General features: G+C 39.1%; 3 protein-coding genes across 3 annotated transcripts; all 3 read right to left on the minus strand.

Annotated features, from left to right (window-relative positions):
- Positions 1-74: 74 nt before the first annotated feature.
- LOC124133045 (vacuolar fusion protein MON1 homolog A-like) lies at positions 75-15,527 on the minus strand. The gene is made up of 7 exons (XM_046497247.2): positions 15,255-15,527; positions 13,948-14,117; positions 11,863-12,301; positions 6,888-7,063; positions 5,899-6,019; positions 4,190-4,471; positions 75-2,651 (listed from the first exon to the last, which is right to left on the minus strand). Exons 1-7 carry the CDS (start codon positions 15,522-15,524, stop codon positions 2,511-2,513), a joined length of 1,599 nt encoding a protein of 532 aa, XP_046353203.1. The 5' UTR covers positions 15,525-15,527; the 3' UTR covers positions 75-2,510.
- Positions 15,528-18,681: 3,154 nt separating this feature from the next.
- LOC124133133 lies at positions 18,682-20,304 on the minus strand. Its single transcript, XM_046497391.2, has 2 exons — positions 19,305-20,304; positions 18,682-19,191 (listed from the first exon to the last, which is right to left on the minus strand). The coding sequence occupies exons 1-2, from the start codon at positions 19,640-19,642 to the stop codon at positions 19,002-19,004; spliced, it is 528 nt and encodes a 175-aa protein (XP_046353347.2). The 5' UTR covers positions 19,643-20,304; the 3' UTR covers positions 18,682-19,001.
- Positions 20,305-21,518: 1,214 nt separating this feature from the next.
- LOC124133134 lies at positions 21,519-22,583 on the minus strand. Its single transcript, XM_046497392.2, has 2 exons — positions 22,194-22,583; positions 21,519-22,079 (listed from the first exon to the last, which is right to left on the minus strand). Exons 1-2 carry the CDS (start codon positions 22,529-22,531, stop codon positions 21,890-21,892), a joined length of 528 nt encoding a protein of 175 aa, XP_046353348.1. The 5' UTR covers positions 22,532-22,583; the 3' UTR covers positions 21,519-21,889.
- Between the last annotated feature and the right edge of the window lie 1,728 nt (positions 22,584-24,311).

Genomic DNA, 24,311 nt, shown 5'->3' on the forward strand with positions numbered 1-24,311 from the left:
ATAGGTTACTGGCATGCCCAAGGGACACAACTCTGCAAAGCGAATTGCGGCACCTTAGACGACTGGGCCACCCATGTCCCCTCATTTCGGTGTAAGTTCTAACACTGTTATCAACTTACTTGATAACAGTGTTAGAACCTACCTCGAAACGTTGCTCCATATTGTAATAAAGAAACTATTCATCCATATATCTTAACCTTGTTCAGTTTATGTGTTGATCTACACTTGTTCTGGAGGCCAACAACTTCATGTTATTGGGCTTAGAAACATTATGATCAACTTAATAATTACAGGGCTCCGGATAAATATTTTAGGTCTTGAGTATTTACTCTCAGGTACTGAGTGAGTGAGTATGGTTTTATGCCGCTTTTAGCAATATTCCAGCAATATCATGGCGGACTCTCAGGTACTATTCACAGTGAGTTTTGATAGTTCCTTTGGGTACTTGGGTACAGAGGGGCCAGTCTACAGGGTATTATAAAACCAACGAGAAGACATTTGAAAAAAATATTTTTTGCATGCAGGTGACATTTAATTTTGATCTGTTGGTGTGCTGCCTCAAGTGCTACAGGCTGCATAATCTCGCAACAGCAACCTACATGTCTCATCAACTGCCTTTTGCATGCATTATTCTCATGATTGTCCTTGGAGGATACAGTGGAGTTGACGTACGTGTGACTCCTGCATTCAATCAGAAACTAGAGATTGGTTAAACTATTGGATTTTGATTATTTTCATGTATACTTGTAAGCAAGCAACTAAATGAATTGGGTAATGGTGACTTACGCAATACATAGTTGATCTGGAGCCCTGTAATGGCATAACTTATCAGTTCTAGCTGAACATGTCGGTTAACTTTAAGTTACAAATGTACATTTATTACAAATTTGTAAGGGTAAATACTAAGCACTGGACTAGGGTCTTGGTTTCTGCATCAGGATTTGACTATTGGAGCCTGAGTGCTGTGTTTGCACCTGTCACTGCAAGCTACAACACAGATTACACTTCAGCACAGCACAGCACTCATTCAGTGACATGGGTGCAGAAACTGCTCGTGTGATTTATTCGAAAGTTTAAATAACGAGGGTGCAACCATTTGATTTTGGTTTGAGATCAGTATTTATTTTTCATGTTTGGGAGCTCAATTACTTTTCCCAACAGAAACAGGTGCTCATTTTGTTTTGTTTCTTTAAATAAATAAAAATAACGAAATGACTTGCCTACAAAATGAGGCATGAGTATCCCCCCCTCCCCCCCAAAAAGAAGAGAATCAACAACAGGGGCTTGATGCCCCACACACCCAAAATCAAATGGTTGCTCCCTAATGTGGTTCACTGGTGCAGTCATAAAATGGCCTACAAAATGGAAGAAGGTGATGGATCTAGACTGACATTACCCTGCATCATTCCACTAGTATAGCCACCAGGAAGTAATATTACACCACTAAGAGTAGTCTCCCTTGAGCCTAGGTTTTCAATAAAGCATATATATACTGTATTAGTTCCAGTAGAGAGAAGAGCCTGTCTCACATTGATTCTCAAATGGCTTACTATTTCAAATGATCATTATGCATGAAATTTATCCACTACTACCACACTGATTATCAAATTAATCATATCTATTGCACCATTTACCACGGAGAAGCACCATGGGGCCCCGTTCCACAACATGATTGTGATGTATCGTAAAGATTTAACAAAGACTAACGACAGTCGAAGCGCTAAGATCACTTTGTGAAACTGGAATAAACCAGAGCAAAAATCCTATGACTTATAGTTAGGAATTCTTGGGATATGTTTGAAACATGTTTTAGTAAAATGAAGAGCAAATCCATAACAGATGTTTTGCAACTTTGTCAAAAATGAAATGAAATTATGACAGATGGCTCCAAAAATAACTTTTCACTTTCATAACACAGACTGAAAGAGCCACACACACTTAGTGATGGTGTCCTTGATGAACCACAGATATAGCGCTTAAAGGAAGTTAAGGAACACCCATATTTTCATACGAGGATATATCATGGCATGACAAATTACCTATAGTTATATGAAAATATTGGGTGTTGTTTCATTTTTTTAGTAGTATTTCAAAAGTTGTGTTTAATATACAAAATACTGTCCTTGAAACCGTTGAAACCAAAATTATTTCAAATCTAATATATGTCTGTAGTTTTGTAGTCACCTCAACCATCTTGGCATAAACAAAAACAACATCAAACAAGACAAACAATTGACCTGGCCTCTTTGATAATCATGAACGAAATCATTAATGATGGGAGCTCAGCGAATATAATTCATATTGTTCTAAGTCTTACCACTGCCAGTGAAGCTGTTTATAATTTGAAGGAAAATAACTTTGATCATATAGACAGTAACTCACACATACTGACATAATGAACATGGTATTGTTATTGTTAGGATTTGGAGGTTACGATATTGTCTGCTTGTCTATCGCCAACAACATTTGAATGAGCCTGACACGTCTGATGAATTATGTTTGTTTGTAGGTCAGAATGAGACAGAGTTAAGGATGAAGAGTCTGTCCTCCTCCCTCTTGATCCAGCGTAGCAGCTTGTTAACAGCGTGTATCGCCCCCGTCTTCGTCACCAGCGGACCAAACACAGCATAAAGCTCAAACCCTTGTGTCACCTGTCAGAAAGAGACGATACATCATAGGGGTGTCACAATAAATCTAAATATCGATATATTGCTATTGGCAAGCACTTAAGGTCAATAAATCGATTGTTAAATCAGTTTCTGATCAATAGTATCGACTTCAGTTAGGGATACCGATAGTTTCAATTGTATTTACCATATCATGCGATTGAGTCACCGAAACATGCTCGCAAATGCAGCCGAGTGAGGATTAGAGTTAACTGCCCTTGATGCTTAGCAACTGGTCTTTCCTAAAGTAAAATGGCGGTGGGTGACAGTCAAGTGGAGTTTGTGACAAACTTGGGTGGAAAATCGAGTGTTTGGAAGTCTTTTGGCTATGTTAAAGAAAATATAATCCATCTAAAATGATACACTGAAAACTATCAATATTTATCACAATAGTTGCTTGCAATATCAATAGTTATCGCAATAGTTTCTTTCAATATCAATAGTTATCGCAATAGTGATTTCCAGACCAATAGTCACCCCTAATACATCCAAAACATGTCGTCACTGAAGAATTACCTTTCCCTACAAAATTACGGGTCCAGGTCCCCCAATAATTCACCTCAAGGGTCCTGACAGGAAATAGGAGGGTCCTGTTAAGTCAGGAGTGTACTGCACTGTACTGTAAGATTTGATAATTACTTTAATTACAGATCTAACATTTCTTTTCAATAAATGGGTGCAATGAATACTATTGTGCATCCCTTGGCGATGTATATTTTTCCCGCATCTATTCTCTACATTTGTACATTCTGAACCCACATTTTCAGAACACAAATATACCTGTGATAGTACCTCCTTTTGGTGTACCATATTCGACGTAATAAACGCCCAGGGTGCTCTCAAAATTACAAATAGGGGGCTCTTATTAGAATATAATTTTGGTGAGAGTTGAAAGATCGTAAATTTTGTGGCTTATGCTGACAGACTGAAATGATACAAAAGAAAAGTCTGTATGTATTATACACGCAATTGGGATTGTTCACTAGACAATATATTAGCAAGTATCGCCGTGGACGCTTATTAGAGCGGGGCGCTTATTACGTCAAATACGGTATATGCCATGACACTCAGAACAACAGGATATATAAAATATCCACAACATAACCAGGGATAGAAATTGGCACTAGTCCTGTAGTCCTTGCCAAACTGCCTAATAGTTAAGATATAGAAATATGCTCTTTTTAAGGGTTTTGCTATATGTTATCATTATAAGGACTAGTGGTTTAAAACTGTTAGTTTTTGGAGACACAGAAATCAGATATGCTTGTCTGAATGCTTCAATCACTTGCATCGAGAACTTAGCATTTGTTGAGAGATCTTGACTCTGATTGACTGATTAGACACTTTATGTGAGGCAACCTTCTATGTACATGATGTAGTTGTCTCAGATTTTTAAGCAGAAAGATATCATATGGGACAAAAAGATGTGAGTTTGATGAGATGGAATGAAACTCCAAAGGCACCAATGGTCATGTTATTATCATTAATTGAACCTGTGCCTTGAAATGAACAAAAATGCCTACCCATCCTAGCAACGTTTCATATCTGCCAACATGGAAGAGTATTTTTAGTGGGCGGCCTGATGTGTGTATTCGATGATGGAGGTACTGGTATAGACCAAACAAACGCTCCTGCTCTGATTGGTTGAGATACGGTGCCTCTAGCTCAGGACTCGTGTATTGTGCCGTGCTGCGGGACTTGTACAGGAAGTGACGTAAGTCATGGATGCCACACTGCTGTATGCTGTAGCTAGTCTTGCGGAGAGAGTCGCCTATTGCACGTAGAGCGTTATATTTTAGTAATCTCTGAAAAAAAAATTAAATAACATTTCACAATTGAGCCACATGAGTCACTGTGTGACATTAAGAGATTGCTCAATTAAAGAATTTATATCAGCAAGATCTAGGATAAAACGCCGATAAATGTCAGATTCTGTCAGGTGAGGTAAAATGGGGTTTAACGTTGCGACGAAGATTATTGCACTGTATATAGTGTTGTGCATGCACGTGTGTGTGGCTGCTTGTACTAGTCCGGACTGATGCGAATCTTATAGTGCTAGCTCACTGAGCACTATGCCTCAGTTTAACATGAATACCCCACTCAGACACAGTATACTGACTCCGTGCTGAAAAGTTCTTGTTTTAGCCCTGTAATGCCAAGCACCGGGCAGGGTAACAACATGTACCATCTTTTAACGTCTTTTGGTATGACGTGGACAGGGATTGAACCCCAGACCTTCCGCTCTCTGGTCGGGCAATCTACCACTAGACCATGGAGGCGGTCCAGATTGTGTCACACCTGTAACATGATATTGAACCATGTCCACAAAAATAATCAATGGTAAAGAAATTTGAAATTGGATAAACATCAGCATAGCAATGATAAATAACACTGAACCACAATGATCAGTAAAGCTACACTTTGTTTGTTTTTTAAATGGTTTATGGATCCGCCGAGCTTAAATTTTGTTGAAATAGTCAAAAAACAATTCAGAATTTGATAAAAAAAATTATCCTGCCAATAAGCTGATAGCATATTGCACCAAAAAATTTATCTAAAGAAGGACGAACTGAAGTTGACATATATTAAACATGGAAACGAAAATAAGGTTTGCTGTTGTTCCTAAAATAGATACAAGCATCAATGCACAACAGTCTTCCCGCTTCATTCATCCAGTTTGCATGGCTTAAGCAACAGCTGTGGTGCGAGCTCTCCTCACACATTAAACTATTTTTATTTTTTTATGCCAGCTAATCTGTAGTGGAGCAGAAAACACAACAAAACAAAACAAAAAATTGAATTGCATTCTTCCCCCACACCTACTGACAGGTATTTTCCTGTAAAAATTCCATGAAGAAAGTTTAAAAAAGAGTGTGCTAAAGGATAGTATTAAACATGGCACATTGTCCTGAAGGTTGAAGAAATCACAGAGGAAACATGAACTCCACAATAACAAAACATGCTTCATCACTTGATGATATTACTTCATCATGATGTCACAGGAAAATATATGTCATACATGTCAAGACCTGGCACATGGCAATGGAGTTGTACACTTCTACAACACTGATCATTGTTTATAATGTTAATATCATTATGGTAATCTTATCAATTGTATGTTTCAAAAGAGTCGTCACATCGTCTGTATTGTCAGATGCCTGTATTGGTAGTTAGAATCTAATAAGATATTTGTGCCCTATGGAAAGTTGCAGCCATCAGCAGTGAGCCCTACCTCCTTGATCTTATTCTTGCATTCTGAGAGAGTGAAGAAGCTGTCTCGATCCACGGACAGCAGCAGCATACATGTCTGACTGTTGTCGTCAAGGTAAGACACATGGGCTTGTAAAAATCCACTGAAACACAGTATTATTACAAGAATGTACATTGTCCATGTTGTCTATAGACATAGTCATGATAATTGATCACTTCATCTTCACAACATGTCTGAAAATCACACCATGCACACTAAACCTTTCATTTCAACCATTCATTTCACTTAAATATTTTACTATAATCTATCTTTTCTTCACATATAGGGTCTAACGTTAGCTCTAGGTACAAACAGAACATCTTCTACTGTAGTAATCAAACTTGACGACAATGTGGTTAAAATATTCGTGAAGATTGTTTGACCCATTTTTTCAATCAAGGAAATAGTTGCCACCCAAAATATCTTGACTACCAGTTGTCGGACTTTCATTTTTGTGGAAGCCTAGGTGGCTAAGTGGGTCGGATATCTGACTTTGCGTGCTGGCGATAAGGTGCCTCAGTCTGGCAGTGTGGGTTCGAATCCCAGATGGGACTCAACCCAAAAAGTCTGAGAATCTGAACTTTACTAAGAAAGTGTTATCCCAAATATATAACATTTGTTACATTTGACCACTTTCTAAATGGCATTTGTATTCCAAACGTCCTTTTACAAATCATATGGCACGGACTATCTGGACTCCATATACAATAAAGCACAACGTTGCTCCCACATTGTCCTTTTACAAATCATCTGGCACGGACTATCTGGACTCCATATACAATAAAGCACAACGTTGCTCCCACAATGTCCTTTTACAAATCATATGGCACGGACTATCTGGACTCCATACAAGGCTTGGCGCTGCCCCAGAAATTAATTCTATAAATGGACATTGTTGCCACACAAAATTTCCTTTAACAAACACATGGCAAGGACTCCCCTGACTCCCTGTGATGGCTGACTAGAGTTACCTGTTATCAAACTTAGGGAGACAAATGGGAGTCCAGGACTCGGCAGCTTTGAAAGACTCGGAGGCATTGACGAGGTTGATGATAAGATGTAGGTCCATGGGATGGAGGTAGTATTTCTTCATTCTCACTAATGTTACCAGCTGATTGTTAGCAATGATCAGTGCGAACACTAGATCCTGAAACAGAGGTGAGGTGAAATGGGGTTTAATGTCATGTTCAAGATTATTGTACTTATATGTGTGTGGCTCCTTGTACTAGTCGAGACTCTTGTCGATTTCATAGTGCTAGCCCACTGAGATACAATGCTGCAGTTTAACATGAATACCCCACTCTGACACAGTATACTGACTCCAGGTCTTGTTTTAGCCTCTTTATGCCGTGCGCCAGGCAGGGTAACAAGTACCATCTTAAACGTCTTTTAGTATGACATGGCCGGAATCGAACTCAGAACCTTCCGCTCTCCAGACGGATGCTCTACCATGACCATGGTATTTGCACAACATGTCCTCTTCTTGAACACATGTGTCTGTGTTGTTTAATGTCAGCACTCTTCACAATCTCATTAAAATCAGATGTAAGTTCTCGCTGCCACTACACCAAAATCTGAGGACATCCCATTACGGCTCACATCAGAACGACCTTTCGCGAACTTTGACCGACCACTGAAATGACTAACAAGAAGTCGACAGCAGCCATTTAGAAAGCAACTTTTTCAAGCTTTACGGCACTCGTTTCAACCTGGCGACTTCCATTTCAGACTACGCTTGAAAGATATGCTGACACAGTTCTCGATTAAAAGTTTGAAAACTGAACAAGCAAACATTCCGGGATGGCTCATATATGGTTGAGATTGTATGGCAGTGCTTCCCACGTACTGAGCAACGCCTCCTCCGTTCAAATGATTATCCCATGGAAGCGAGAGATAGACGATAATTTCAACGGAATCAGTCGTACGGGCCGCAACTGTCATTCGGAATACCCTGTGTTAACATTTTCGAGGTTGCATGATCAGAAAACACAATCCAACTGTCTTTTTCATGATCTGGTAAGCGACGCTTTGATTGGTCGGATGAAAGGTCGTTCTGACGTGACCTGTAATGGGATGTCCTCAGATCTTTGTTTAGCGATAGTGAGAACTAAGATCTGATTTTAATGAGATTGCACTCTTCAAGCTGTCATGGCTGCATCACATCGGCCCTTAAATGGTCAAAATGGGGTCAGCAAACCAATGGTTGATATCATGCACAACATCCACAACAGTCAAGGTACAGTGAAGCACGATCAGAGCCTGACCACCCGATCCCCATTTTGTTACCCCTAACAACAGGTACTATTCAGACTATATATCGCACAGGGTACTCCTTCATTACAAGAAATATGTGCAAATTTGATTCTAAGCATTTAATACTCACTCCATGTTGTCTGGAAACTCAAACGTAATGATTTACTTCAATGGGCGATCTTTTTGTTCCAAAGGGCAATAACTCTCCTTTTGAAATGATATAAGCGACGGTCCAACCTGTCGCTTCCGGTCTGGTTCCCGGATCAATGCGCGCTGCGACAACGACTGACATGTAGAGACGGAGCCAAGCTAAAGAGTTATCCTGTTGCACCTTCGTTCAAAAACGGTTGTTTACAACTGAATATTTTTAACTAGCACATATTTTGTAGTGATTATTAGTTTATATTATCAACATTTGTTGAGTCTTCAACTACAAGACGAATTGTCACTTTGGAATATAGCGGGGAAAACGTCATAAAAAAGGGTATATTGTCACGGTATTTTCTACGTCAGAAAACAGCGAGGCATTCTGTCAGTCTGGGCTAACATATTGCATCGATGAAATAATGCAAACTCATTTTATTTATCAGCCTTTGTGTTATTTCCTACTACAATTCATGCATTCAAATCTCAACAAATACTACCACAGACTTCAATTTAATAAAATTAGTGATACGCCAACATTTGCAGCACACAGACATCTTTGACAGGCCTTTACCAATATTTTAAGAAGAAATAACGTTCAAAATAATAAAACAACTGATTTTAAATGTTACTTTTTATATCAAAGTTAAAGTTGCATATGAATATTTAAATTTATATTATTTTTGTAGAAATAGGCCTAATGAACATCTACCATGCATCTATTAAGCACTCAGTTACTCAGTTGCAATATTCATACTAGTCATCATACTTTGAAATAAGAGATTTACCCATATTATTCTGCCCCTTATAACATGTGTCAATTACAGAGATGTGTCCCAACAAACAACAAATCATACTGACTACCCCACAAAATGTGTATGATGCATAAATAGATCTAAATCAAAGTTTTATCTTCTTGTTTTAGTAACATTATATTTTTTTTAATGTTGACAAATTTCCCATACAAACCCACACACTATCCTGAGGTATCTAAGTATCCTGATTTTCATTCAACAGTACTTCAAGACACCTGTAGTTTAAAGTATATTTTGTAGTTATTATTATCATATAGCAAATATGAATTTTATATGAAAATATGAATATGAAAGTTTATCATCAAATCTTCTGATGGTTAAATAAATGGAAATTGAACCCCACAGTCATTCCATGTAGATAAATGGATTTATTTATGTTATTTGTTTTTTCATACAACAGATTATACTTACATATGTTACAGTCAGTGTCTATAATCAGGCCCAATATGTATTTTGACTGAACATTTCAGTCAATATGCATATTGACTGATTCACTCAGGTAAGGTATTTTTTTGTCTTAAATTTTCATTCATTTATTATTGACTAAAAATAGGACCGGAGTTTAGACAGACTGGCTGAAATGTATAGACTGCATTATTTAATCTTCTCAAATTAATTTGGATCTAGTTTGATCTTGTAAGAAATTAAAAATGTTTTCACAATGAATTGATTTATTCTCCAAACCTGAAAGAATACCAGAGTCCCAATACTAGTACACATGCACAAGTGTGCCAAGATATTAAATAAAATAATAAGAGTCATTGTGCAATGCAGATATATTTTGGTGTGAAGAGAAAAAAGAAAAACATTAATAATTTGTTTATGTTGGAATTTGAAACATCAGTTTAGAACAAGGACACATAAAAAGCAAGGCCTAATGAAGTTAAGAATCAGCTTTATCTGTGTCACAATCATATGTTTATTGTCAATGCAAACTGGATGTAGACACTGCATTGTTAATACAATCAACATTATAGAGATTGGCAATTAGTACGAATATATTGTTTTATTTTATAAAAATTGTAGTTGGTACAAATACTCTTGAATATGTATTTTAACTAATTTATAGGGTCCCCTGTGTCTGAATTGGGTTTTTTCTGCTTTGTAAAATTAAAAAAAGGCCAAAATAATATAAATCTTTCATTGATCATATTGAAATATAATCATGGTAGTATTTGGCAACAAACAGCTACCATTCATATACATATAATCATTGTATACAACATCCACCAATTAACCCTTAAAATATCAAAACAGATTTCAGTGATTTCTATTTCTTTTATTTTGAAGATTGTATCATGATATCTAGTTGATGACGTAATTTTACAGTGCCTGTTACTCTTACAATTTCTTGAGAACATTTCTCATTGCTCTCAGTTATATATCTGACAAATACTTACATGTGTTGCTGTCAATATTCACAACATTGAGCATACGGGCAACGTTGCATGAGACCTTCACATTTCGCGTAACGTATCGCCTCACAGTTTTACATACTGAAATGCATGCATATGATGTAGCCTGCTCGGCGATGCTACAACATAGATATAGGAACGTATACAAAATCTACTTAATTTTCATAATCATACATCAAGGGCAACACTTTCAGTGCAAAACGTCAACAAAGCGACCTGGGATGAACGATCAGCTGATTTCACCGCATCGCTTCGAACGCCTTTCTAGTGGTTAACTATACAATATAATCAGTCGTGGTCATCCCTGATGTATAATTATATCAAGGAACATTTATTTCCGGACATGGCAATAGATAAATAATTGTTTAGGCGAAAAGATATACTGTCCGCACACAAGTGTGACCGTTGCCGACAGAGGTGAAGGTTGTACTAGTTAACTGTCTATAGGCGTCATAGTAACATGTAGTGATCGTATCGCGCATACCACATGCGCCGTCAGTTTAAGGTTGGACCGTCCGGGTCAGCGCAACTAGCGGGTTAGTGAAGGGAAGATAAATTGAAAAAGATCGCCCATTGAACAGTGGAAGGCTTCCTCTACATCTCCAGCATGTCCAGGGTTTGTATTTCGATAAACCTACACTAACCCCGGGATCCGTTCCCATGGTTCTCGCAATACAAATTAAACATCTTTGATTTTTATTAACATCTTACCGACCAATCAGATTTTGAAATAGAGAAAAGGAAATGGGTAAGGGAGGTAACTGGTATTGCCTTGAAACAACTGAGAAATCACCAAGACCTCACTCTCAGAATCCCTCTCGTCCCATATCACAGGGATTGCATGGTAGCAAAAGGACTTGCCAGTCAGCTGTAAAGGACATGAAGACATCCTCTCCATCAAAAAGATTTGGAGGGCTTTCTTTTGTGTGTCAGTCAGGTTTTCAATGTTGAATTTATGGCAAACTCTATCATAATCAAGAGGACTGGCCGCCATGTTATTGATATCATCAACCCCACATTGAGGCTGGTTTGTAACTCGCATTCTGATTGGACCGTTGACTAAGTGGCGTAGCAAATAAAAAAGCTAATAAAAATCAAAGGTGGGTAATTTGCGATGGGAATGGATCCAAGGGTTGATGAAGGTTTACCGAAATGAAAGTCCTGGAAATGTAGAGGATGAGTTGAAGGTAATCTTTGTTACACAAAGACAATGTGGCAGTTGACACAAGTGACAACCTATGTCGACCCAGAACCAACAACAGGCACCATGTCACACCATACAACGATCATGTAGCACAATTCTCCGAAAGTGTACTCACCTTGACTTTTGCATGTTGCACTATACTTTGAGCAATTATTTCCCTAACTGAACTATCCAGGGGTAAGCATCGCACAGCCCCTAGTAAGAAGCCATACTCAGTGTCTATTAAGTTCAACAAATTGTCAAAAAATTTCTCAGCACCACTTAAAAGTCTTCGGAGATCGTAATTTCTCCGCTGTTTGAATATTTTGGAGAGTGTGCTGTAGGTGAGCACGCTGAGCACTTGGTTGTAAACGTACGATAGCTGCAACAACATCTGCTGGGTAGAGTCCGTTCCTCGCGTCACGCCAACCATCAACAGGTGGTCTCGGACCAAAAACACAAACTTGTGGTCCCCGGAGATCATGCAGCGTATCTGGTCCTTGTTGTCCTGCACGAAGGACACTAATGCCTGCATCACTCCCATGATGGTCACCAGCTTGTCTTCACTGCCATACCTGGAGGCAAGCAACACAGAGCATCCATCAGCAATCACAATGGCTGCCTCCCCGTTGTCCTGTGACCAGTAATTTCTCAAGCCCCCTCTCTGAGTCTAGTAAAATATTTTGAGTATGTGAGTATGTGAGTATGTGTTACCGACCCTTCCAAAAATATCACCGCTAGGGACACCAGGAATAGGCTTCATACATTGTACCAATGTGGGGAATCAAACCAGGGCATTCGACGTGATGAGCGAACAATTTAACCACTAGGCTACCCCAACGCCCCAAAATATTTAGAAGTTTAGATTAACGACAGATCAAAGAAACTTATCTCACTACTATTTATTTCTATCAGCCCCATTAATCATTTTAACTATACTACAAAACAAAATGAGTCATGTTATGACAGATTAACTTTAGTAATATAAAAGAATCAGGTTACCCTTAACTTTTTTTCACATATAACTGCACAATTAACAACATAGTTAACATGATTAATTGAATAAATTGTTACTGTAAATTTAGCCTTCATTCATTTAGTTTCACTTTGTGATGAGAAGTATTTGCAAATTGCACAAATAACTACAAACCTTAAACATGTTAAATACTTTGTCAATCGGTCACACAACAGGGTATTGCCATGAAGAAGACCTTTGGGTTTTCTGGTAAAATTCCTTTAATGTTTTGTTTGTTGTTTAACACTGCACTCAGCAATATTCCAGATATATGATGGCGGTTTATATAATCGAGTCTGGACCAGACAATCTAGTGATTGACATCATGCACATTGATCAACACAATGTGATGACATGCATCAACCAAGTCAATAAGCCTGACCATCCAATCCTGTCAGTCACCTCTTACCACAAGCATGGGTTGCTGAAGACCAATTCTAAATGGGCATCTCCATGGGATTCTGTATGTTGTGTAAGTAGTATTGTTTTAAGAGATAAAAAAAAAAGTGGTTGCTCTGGCTAGATCATGTGCATAGATGGGGAAACCTACAATGTCAGTAGTCACATGTTCTTTGTGATTCTCATGACATTACTGGCAGCTACATCAGTACCTGAAGGTCAAAGTTTTAAGTTGTGCCAAATATCATGAATATCACAATACACAACAAAACATAAGGATATTCGTATTGTGCTAAAGGACATACCAAATACTAACTGCATTTCAGAATTTCATAAAAATAACCCCCAAAAAGGTTTGAGTTATGGGCAAAATTACAACTTCAAAATAGCTGTCTTCGCGACCATGTTTAAAATCAGAACTCGAGTATCGGAGCACTTTTAGCATGTTTATAATTGCTGTGATCATGTACGTTAAATTTCACCTTCAAATTCCTAAAGTCCACAGCATGGCGAAAAAACAAAGAACCCCAAAAGGTATTATGTTTTTCAGCAGACCAAATACTTACTGCATACACAGTTTTTCAGAAAGCTATCTTTCAAACAGTACTTGGCCAGTAGAAATGGTAAAATACTATTCTTTTCGCAAATACAATTTGAAAATATTTGATGATTTGATTGATTACAAACCAAAACTACTGCATGGCGAGTACAGTTTTCACTTAAATTGACTGTAAACATAAACAGTATTTAGCATTTACTAAAAGACTAATATCATGTGAATCTCATTTGAAATTCTCCATAACGCACCTGGAATAGACTGGCTTTCCTGACTCGCTGAGTATAAAGATGTGTTTCCTCTGGTGTTTCCAGTGCAAGCTGTTGACGTCATCCTGGTCCAGTTCTTCCACCTGGTCTTCTTCAGCCGCCACTTTCCCTTCCACACTCAGCTTGTCCACTGCATTGGATAAATCTTTGGTCTGCAAAGAATAGAATTATTCTGACTAGGTGCTCAGAAGTTATGGTGAAGTGAGATGAAATGGGGTTTAACAGCGCAGTTAAATCTACATGTAGCCTAGCTCTACATTGAAAACACAGTATGTTTATCTCCATTCTACCATGACTAAATTAACCGTGAATTCTTTGCTGTGAGAAAATATATTGGGTGAAGTAACATAGGTTGAGTCTCGTGTTTAGAGTGGGTTCTCGATCATATGGAATCACCGACAAAAGCCTTTAAACAAAATATGGTGCTCTATATGTTCAAGCAGTTTGTTTACACCACAATACTTCACACAAACTTGTGACAGCAACTTCATAAGCTCACATGTGGTGGGCACCCCTTAAGAAAACAAAGCAAGCCTTGCACATCACTATTATGATGCCATATCGCTCATTGTGATGCAAAAGATATGACGTCACAGTTGTGTAAAAAAAAGCACCAAATAGCAAGCTATCTTTCATCCTCAAAGCTCGAAATACATACTCTTTGCAGATTTCTATCGCGTTTTCTGCATGAAAATATTGCCACACATCTTTTTAATATATCATAGTTACCTCAACTTTCCATTTTGTGGAATATAATTGTACCTATAATAACTTAAATATGCCTACCGACGATGACTGTAAATGAAGTACTATTCTAAAAATATTAGCTTCTGCTTATGCGGCCATCAAATCAGCTGTTTCAATCAGAGGGGGTCTATTGTCATTTGATACCTCTGATTGGCCAATCAAAAATCGAGTATATAACACATTCATGGTAGATTACATTTATTTGCATCTAAAAAAAATCATTACACTGTGATGTGTCCATGGTAATGCTTAGGAAACACAACCTTACATCACATATAATGATATAAGTTGAGGAAACAATACCAGGTAATGAATTATGGACACGGGAAAATACGGATGAAGGATGTGTCATGTGTGCACACCTGTGACAGATCTGTCATGCAGAAGGATATGTCATGTGCAGCTGACGAGCGCACACCTGAGATACAACTGTCATACACATGATATAGTTTCAAATGACATTGTCATTCAAAGTAACACAATGGCTTTGAAATAAATAAACCTTCCAAGTATTCCCCAAACAAAATCAACAAGATTCACACCTCGGTTTGGTCCGATTCTTCACCGGTGGAGATTTCATTCGAGTCCCCCTGGTCGTCTGACTCTGAATTCTGTCGCACAATCGAATGAATAGGACCGGAGGCTGACTTGGGAAATGGTGTTTCTGCGAGGTTTTCATAATTCAAACTTTCGTACGAATCGCTTGCAATGAACATAACATTCCCACTGGTCCCAGGTGCTTCGGACTCCGGAAATTCCCCCTGATCCGACTCAGAAGTACTTTGCTGTTCCGCCTCTTTAGAGTCGGCCATCTTGTATAACACTTTACGTGCTCTTCAGTAGCTGAGAGTTATTTGCTGCTGCCACCGGTTGGATTGCCTCCCCTTACTCAGGTACGAATCTTGTTAATGGTGAAGAGTATTTTCTTATGCAGCTTCAGCAATACTTCTGCTTTATCGCCGCGGGTCAACCATCAACATGACGCAAAACTTGCCTCTTTCACTTTCACAAAACTTTGCTTTAGGAAGTAAATATATCGATCAGTAGATTTATTTTCTTATGTTAGGGTGTCTATAGAAGACAATGGCGCCCTGTGAATCCAAATATTCCTTAGTTAAAAAGCTATTTTACTCTTATAGTAAAGAGTGCATGTCGCACCTTGCTTTTGTTTGCCACCATGCAATGACGTCAAAACATAATTTTACTTTCAATTCTCACAACCAATAGCCATTCAGTATTTTGAATGAACAATGATTGAATAAGCATGTTTCGAAGTTGATTCTAGCTAATTCTTCAGTTGAACTGCATACATGTACTTCAAGAACATAACTGTCAATGCTGACAAGATATTAATCAATAAACAGTTATCGACCTGAGAATCTACAGGAACGGTATTCAACTCTCTAGGCTCTGATCGTAAGCACAGATTATGGTGTCTTGTCTGCACACATTCTTCTCTTGTTTATTGTGGCCGCCGTCATTTTGAAGCAACTTGTGACAGTCTACAGATATTGATTTCTAGATCCAGCGCTTAACGCTAATGATGAAATTACGACTGTATTAGCGAATGAGTGAGTGTGGTTTTGTGATGGTGTGTGTGTGTGTGTGTGTGTGTGTGTGTGTGTTAAACCCGGAAGTCCCGTGTGGCGAGGTAACGCTTTAACCACAAGGGTATCCACACAACCGCCCTTGTATGTATAAATATCAGGTATATCCCTGTTTCTCAATCCATTTCAGAGTCTTCATGGAAGTACCTAATTGTACTCTTTCCAGCCTTGCAGGCTTATTCCGAACAATTCTACCATGAAATAGATAAAAAGTTGCTAACTGTTATACACGTCCAGTCTGAACTCGCTTACTACTCATATTTAGATAATAAATGATATATGTACCTGCACATCGTTTTAATTGTGTGTACTGCCTCGAACAAGATATCTTCCCATTTCCCCTAGACCCGGTCCTTAATATAAGCCTGTTGTTATTAGAGGAAATAGGGTATATGGCTCAGAAAGGAAATATAGGTTAAATGCGTGGGTGCCTAAATGGTACAACAACCAGGCTATCTTAGTAGGTGTAAATCCTATTTTCTATATATCGTGGAATGAGGAAGACCACCCGTGTGTATTCCGGGCTCGGATAATTGATCCCTGGTCGTAATGCCCCCATTTCACTATACGACCACGAATATCCCGAATCACCCCGAATAGGAAATTTTTCATGTTCGTAGATAAATCTCAATCATTTCTTGAAGTTCTTAAATCATGAATCTTATTTGATTCCCATACATTCGTAGAGTTCGCGGGAGTTCCTAGAATCGTCGAGAAAGTTTTTGTTTGTCAATTCGGGTTGCAATTTCGTGGCTGTATCGTAATCCATTCGTAATTAATTCTTATGTTCCGTAATAGCTTCGTAATCGATTCTTTTGCATTCTTGGCTATTCTTAGCAATTCGTGGCTCCCAAAATTTCTTGTCCTCAACCCGAAAACATCCCGAAACATCCACGAATGTCTCGAGTCAACTACGAATCATGTAAGAATTAAGTAAGAACAACACGATTCCCCAAGTAACGGTGGAAATGATGGGTTGGCCAGCCTTTCGGGACCCAAGAACATGCCGAAGTGTCAGAAAAAGTACCGATTTTCGCAAACTACTCGTAAATATGTCGTATTAGTCGTATTTTATTCGTTGAGATCGTCCTGCATTCGACATATTCGTAACTTGGTTGTAGGTGATTCTTACAATCCGTGTATGATCCGTACATAAATCTTGTAATTCGTACGTTTCTTAACTCATTCCTGGCATTCTTCATTTTTTTCAACACGATTAGCCACGAGTTTTAGTAACTCCGTCGTAACTGCTTCGTTTGCATTATTGGCCGAATCATCTCGAATTTCGAAAGTTTCCGATTCGGGGTGATTTGGGATATTCGTGGTCGTAGTGAAAGGGGGGCATAAGAGGCGGGCAATGATGCGGGTGGTGAGCCTCGGTCGGACTGACTGTACCCCTACGGCGTGGATCGTTAATCATAATGCCAATCACCGGAGTGCCCCGTGAAGATCCCGGTTAGAATATGTCTTCAGCAACCCATGCTTGTCGAAAGAGGAGACTAACGGGATCGGGTGGTCAGACTCGCTGACATGGTTGATGCATGTCGTATCCCAATTGCGTGGATCGATGCTCATGATATCAATCACAGGATTGTCTGGCCCAGACATCGTTATTTATAGACCAACGTCATATAGCTGGAATATTGCTGAGTGTGGCGTTAAACAACAAACAAACAAACAATCAATGGAGTGTCCTGCAACACTCGATTATTTACAGGCCGTGGTAATATGGCTGGAATATTGCTGATTTGTTAAACAACAAACATCAAACAGATGAATAACACCGCTAACATCAAACGGATGAATAACACCGCCGTGACCAAGCAGTATTTCAAGTGCAGGATTTCCTATACTAACATCCGGGTTCAGATTGTTGTATAATATTCAACCATGTGTCCAGTTTATTAGCAGTGTGTGATATGAGTCATTATTTCGTATTTAGTGATAAAACTGTTTATTTCCATTTTCACTCCAGTGAAATAAGAAATAATTTAAACCGAAACTTTTTTAGCCAGTCTCAGTGACATGTACAACACACAAAAATATGAACTTTGTACCGTCACTCGATAAGACTTCTTTTAAAACAAATATCTAGCTCCTGTTTTACCCCCCAAAAGGTAATGCTAAATAAAGAAAGGACAGCTTTCCGAGCATCGACGATTCACTTTAAATCCTGCGCGTTAGTCATAATTATTGTCGATAAAAAAACAACTATATATTAAATTTCCCAGAAACAGACATTGTCACCCATGCTGTACGACCTGTTCTCTCTTTAAGGTTCACTTTACTACCAAACATGTCAACAGTATGAAATACGATTATAAAATCACAGATAAGATATGAACTACATAAACCATGATTTTATTATAAAGTATACAACCATTACAGGTACATTATAAACACAACGTACATTAGATATACAGATAATATGCCACATAAAAGAGGTCCAATTAAACATTTAAAATCAGGGGAAAAAAGAGTTTTCCAAAATATTAACAGTGCAAGCGTAAGAACTGTATTCATTTCTACTGCATCTTCTGGCTTCCTGTTTCGCTGGGCCTGATGCTTTTATTTTGTTCCGTTTTCCTTTTGTTCTTTTTTTTCAGTTAATGTTCTTGATGTACTTGTATCACCCGCTGTTCTCTACATCATACCGACCATCATCAACTGGCTCCACTCAGTCTATTTCTTGGCTGGCTTCTTCCTCCTCGCCACCCGCTCTTCCTCCAATCTTTCAAGTTTCTGCTCTCTCATCTGGAGCTGATGTTCCGCCTTCATTTTCTTGATGAATTGGCGACGTTTCTTCTCGTCCTTGACAGCTTTGTGCTTTATCTCTCTGTCCAGTTGTTTCCTCTGGACTTTCTCCACGAACCTGTATAAAAAAGACACGCAATATGAAATTAGTTCAGTATGAAATCAATACAAAGGCATGTTTAGTAATTAAAACGGTTTAAGTGTTTGGACTCTTCTTCCTAAAGATTTTACCTGTCAAGTCGGAACAGATCAGCCTTCTGTCTCCTCCTCTCAGCTGTGTAGAAGCATCGCACAGGGATTTGCTCCAGACGTCGGGGAGCTTTGCCACGGGGAACAACCTCCTCCACGACAGGGACAGAGAAGGCCACTCCTCCGCTGGATTGACGGTCGGGGACCAAGCCCTCATCTCGAAGCTGTTGAAGAATCTGCGCCTCTGACAGGCGGGGTGTGGGCGGTGTCACCTGACACTTGGCGTAGTACAGCTCGTGAGGACAGTTGATCTTGCCCGTCAGAGCCTCCTCGGGAGATGTCTGCTTGAAAGGCTTAACCTTGGTCTGTTTGCATCCCATTTTAGACAGAGATCTTTGGCATCATTGAAACACACGACCAGTCTCCACGAATATGGCGAGACAATGACGTGACGACACAATTACGTGACGTCATAATGTAGTGACGTGTTGACTCGCCCATTTCCATTCGTGACCAAGTCGTGTTATTCCGGGACAATCCGAATAGCGGTTACGGAAAGTGGCGAGTGGTGACGAATGGCCCATTTCCACTCCGAAAACGACCGGCCATTTCCGTTGAAAATAGGCTACGGAAATGGTTGGAAAGGGGCGAATGGGCCGGAAGTCGGACGGCCAATTCAATATCAGGGAATACTGTTCGTGGAGCCTCTTCAGGAAATGTTTTTGTTTTTTGTTTTTTAATTCAAATGATTTATCTGTGGCCCGATGCATCGAAAAAGTATAAAAGAGACCTTACAAATTTGACTTAAAGCAAAAGTATAGCTATATCTTCCGCAAATTACTACTTTGTCATTGTAATATTACTTTATGTTTAAGAATCCGTTATGCATGGAATGCGTACTTTGATCTGTTAGATACTGGTATTAATATAAGGAGGGCTTCCAATGTCCCTGCTGTGTCGTATCCCCAGAAGTAGATGTAACGGATGGTGTCGACCTTGGTGTTACAGAGATCCACATGGATTGGAAGATGCCCCAAGACGAAACTCTTGCAGGAGATAAGTTACATAACAGCTATACTTTGATTATTAGTCTTGACTAAGGAGTGGCGACCCACAGTTGCACAGTACCTGTGAAGTTAAAGGAGATTTTGTTTTTTATAACGCCGCACTCAGGAATATTCCAGCTTAATGGTAACCAGTAATTCACTGGGAAGTCATGTCATGGAGTTGAGGTTAGCAGTGAATCGACGATTCACTTTAAATCCTGCCTGTTAGTCACAGTTATTGCCAAACATGCTCTACCACTGACAGTATATAATAATTCCGAGTCCACTGTATGCCCAGTTTGTTGCAATGGTATTCTTGGTGGGGGAAAATATACATTGTTCATCCCTTATCACATCCGTTTTCACTGGGTCCTGATGGTGAGTTTGTGACTTTGAGAGAGATCAGGTGTTCTTTTATAACTGCTACTTTTCTCTTCAGGTTTTGTTAGAGGGATTAGAAGTTGTCTCCCTTCGCCTTGACACTGTCGGTCAACATGTACTCACGCTGAGGTCATAGCACCAGAGACCGTATAATTGGTCTCTGATAGCAGCTCTATCTATAAAACAGGAAAATCGCGATGCAGAGAATCAAGATGTAGATGCAAAAGGCATCGGTGTAATTATGACGTTAAAATGTTTTTGAACCACATAAAATCGAACAATCCCTTATTTTAACGTTATGTTGTGCTATTCAGTATAGGTTAACCACAATGGACCCTAAAGAGGCTGTTTTGGTAGAAAATGAATCGGTTAAAGCCTCGCAAAAAAGTACAAAATACGCATCTCTAGGATCCGCCACTGTTGCTTATTTATAGGGTAAACAAATTTGATGCAAGACAACGCCTGTCTCGAACAAACGATGCTCAAAGGACCATTCGCAATTGATACAAGCACGGCGCTTTTTCGAGGATATATGGTGAGTCCCAAACTCTGCCTTGAAAAGTCAAAGGCCAAAACAAAAATCACACATAAAAACCTTTAAAAATCTGCAGTTTGCTAACGCTCTCTTTGTGGCATCAGTCACAGTCATGTCAACGCTGAAGAGATTTACAGAGAGAATGTGAAACAAATGTTAAAGTCTCGCACATCACATCATCTACATGACAACAAAACATATTCACGTCCAGCATACGGACATACTACGGTACACCTTACTAACAAAATGTCAACATTATGAAATATAACAATAAAATAACAGATGAGATATGAACTGCATAAACCATGATTTTATTATAAACTTAAAGTATACAACCATTACAAGTATATATAACGTATCTGCACAGCGTTCATCTGTGATTGCCCAACTTCATAAGATATGCACATAATATGTTACATAAAAGAGGTCCTATAAAACATTTTTCAATTAGGAAATAAAAATGACTTTTGAAAATATGAAAACTGCAAGCGTGTGAACTGTATTCATTTCTACTGCATCTTCTGGCTTCCTGTTTCGCTGGGCCTGATACTTTTATTTTGTTCCGTTTTCCTGTTGTTCTTTTTTTCAGTTAATGTTCTTGATACACTTGCATCACCCGCTGTTCTCTACATCCTAACAACCATCATCAACTCGCTCCACTCAGTCTATTTCTTGGCTGGCTTCTTCCTCCTCGCCGTCCGCTCTTCCTCCAACCTCTCTAGTTTCTTCTCCCTCATCTGGAGCTGATGTTCCGCCTTCATTTTCTTGATGAATTGGCGACGTTTCTTCTCGTCCTTGACAGCTTTGTGCTTTATCTCTCTGTCCAGTTGTTTCCTCTGGACTTTCTCCACGAACCTGTATAAAAAAAGACACGCAATATGAAATTAGTTCAGTATGAAATCAATACAAAGGCATGTTTAGTAATTAAAACGGTTTAAGTGTTTGGACTCTTCTTCCTAAAGATTTTACCTGTCAAGTCGGAACAGATCAGCCTTCTGTCTCCTCCTCTCAGCTGTGTAGAAGCATCGCACAGGGATTTGCTCCAGACGTCGGGGAGCTTTGCCACGGGGAACAACCTCCTCCACGACAGGGACAGAGAAGGCCACTCCTCCGCTGGATTGACGGTCGGGGACCAAGCCCTCATCTCGAAGCTGTTGAAGAATCTGCGCCCCTGACAGGCGGGGTGTGGGCGGTGTCACCTGACACTTGGCGTAGTACAGCTCGTGAGGACAGTTGATCTTGCCCGTCAGAGCCTCCTCGGGAGATGTCTGCTTGAAAGGCTTAACCTTGGTCTGTTTGCATCCCATTTTAGACAGAGATCTTTGGCATCATTGAAACACACGACCAGTCTCCACGAATATGGCGAGACAATGACGTGACGTCATAATGTAGTGACGTCATTGACTCGCCCATTTCAACGTTACCGAAAACGGCGAGGTTGGCCGGAAGGCCTATTCCATTGCAGTGAATCCTAATCGTGACAGCCTCCTCAGGAAATATTTTTGGTGTTTTATTTTATAGGTTTATCCATGGCCCGATGCAACCCTTTTCAGATAAAGATTCATAAATTGAAAATGTATTTATTTTATGTAATGTAAATACAAAAATGTAGCGCCAGGATCAATATTGTTCAGATTAGTGGAATTTGAACGTATTAGATAAATTTCTTCAAAGTATTGAAATTGCACATGTTATTGCAGCACAAAATGTCTCGATGCAATGCGATGAAATCATTATATAGCTAGGTAGTCCAGCAATGTATGCTTTTCTTTTTTTTATGTTTAAGCAATAAATCCATTGTACCAAACAGAGTGAGAATGAAAATACTATAATACCTTCATTAAAAGGATTTTTGAAATCTCCAAAAACGGTTGTGATGCACTTTTTACTTAAGTTACTTGTAAAAATTTGAAGAACTATGGAGATGTTATGGAGATGGCAACTACTTATTGGTCAGTTAAAAATCACAATTTGAACCAAACAAAACGAATGAGGTTACTTTGTAATGCAATGCCATCACATAACAATAGGTAACGTCAGACCTCGACAGGACACAAGTCTTTTAGAATTCAGAATAGCGTTCACGCATATGGCAAGTGTTTTCCTGGCATCTGATTGCCTGGTGTACAGGCAATTTTCTTTGTGTTACAGTTTCTATAATTCGGGGGGAAATGACATCACGTCTACTAACGGACTCAAAATGGAATGGGCGGAGCATTGTGTAAATCCACCACGTAGTATGCACTATGGGTTTTACATTTATACCTCCATAAACATAAATTAAATGTTAAAGTTCATTCTTAACATCATATGTAGCTCCAAACAAATTGTTTAATTCCAGGTAAATATTCCTGCACTTATATTATCGCTTGTTTCAATGGTTTCTACAAATCACCGCTTGGCAAGAAGTCTTCAGAGCCGAGCCTTCATTATCCACATCCAATATTTCCAACCGAACATCCATTCAATAATAAGTGTCTTATCTCCATTCTAAATGCATTTTCACCAGCTAGTTGGGAATAATTTGACTACAATCGGTTCCGTCGTTAAATGACCTCTGCTTCCTCTCATTGATTCTGGAATTAACGCGCATCAAAAACTCGTGCAACGGAAGTGATCCCCGATTGGTTAAACTCTTAATCGTGACACCACGTGACAATGATGATGAATTTGCGTGAAACAAACAACGCATCAAACCTGATTTGACAGTTTATCCATCTGAACACGATCGGCTATTTCCGGTGAAAAAAAGCCTCTGAAGTGACTCGTAGCTATTGTAAGCCGGAAGACCGTCACGTGATGTAAACCTCCTCTGGCTTGCAGACGACAGTAATGAATAGCTTGACAGAAGGGCTGGGACGGGTACCTCGGGTACTCGGGTCGAATGGGTACTGAGTAGGACCCGGGTACATGTATCCACAGAACAACCCGGACCCGTGGTTAGTCACGTGATATATTGTTTATTGACAAATATTATCTACAACTCTATGCTTACACTACAAGTCACTAATGTTCCCATTTCATTCTGACTATGCACCCATTCCTTCTGACTTTTCTATGTTTGAATAAAGATAGAACTTCATGCAG

Source organism: Haliotis rufescens, unplaced genomic scaffold, assembly GCF_023055435.1.
Source record: "Haliotis rufescens isolate VD_foot unplaced genomic scaffold, xgHalRufe1.0.p SCAF_23, whole genome shotgun sequence".
Taxonomy (NCBI): domain Eukaryota; kingdom Metazoa; phylum Mollusca; class Gastropoda; order Lepetellida; family Haliotidae; genus Haliotis; species Haliotis rufescens.

What these genes read in the sequence shown, in the direction of transcription:
- LOC124133045 (XM_046497247.2), bottom strand. Translation starts at nt 15,524, where the DNA reads ATGGCCGACTCTAAAGAGGCGGAACAGCAAAGTACTTCTGAGTCGGAT. An exon ending in GGAAAGCCAGTCTATTCCAG is followed by an intron (nt 12,302 to 13,947) that starts GTGCGTTATGGA and finishes GCTTGCCTCCAG; the next exon opens with GTATGGCAGTGAAGACAAGC. An exon ending in TGCAACATGCAAAAGTCAAG is followed by an intron (nt 7,064 to 11,862) that starts GTGAGTACACTT and finishes CCTCTGTTTCAG; the next exon opens with GATCTAGTGTTCGCACTGAT.
- LOC124133133 (XM_046497391.2), bottom strand. Translation starts at nt 19,642, where the DNA reads ATGGGATGCAAACAGACCAAGGTTAAGCCTTTCAAGCAGACATCTCCC. An exon ending in GATCTGTTCCGACTTGACAG is followed by an intron (nt 19,192 to 19,304) that starts GTAAAATCTTTA and finishes TTTTTTATACAG; the next exon opens with GTTCGTGGAGAAAGTCCAGA.
- LOC124133134 (XM_046497392.2), bottom strand. Translation starts at nt 22,531, where the DNA reads ATGGGATGCAAACAGACCAAGGTTAAGCCTTTCAAGCAGACATCTCCC. An exon ending in GATCTGTTCCGACTTGACAG is followed by an intron (nt 22,080 to 22,193) that starts GTAAAATCTTTA and finishes TTTTTTATACAG; the next exon opens with GTTCGTGGAGAAAGTCCAGA.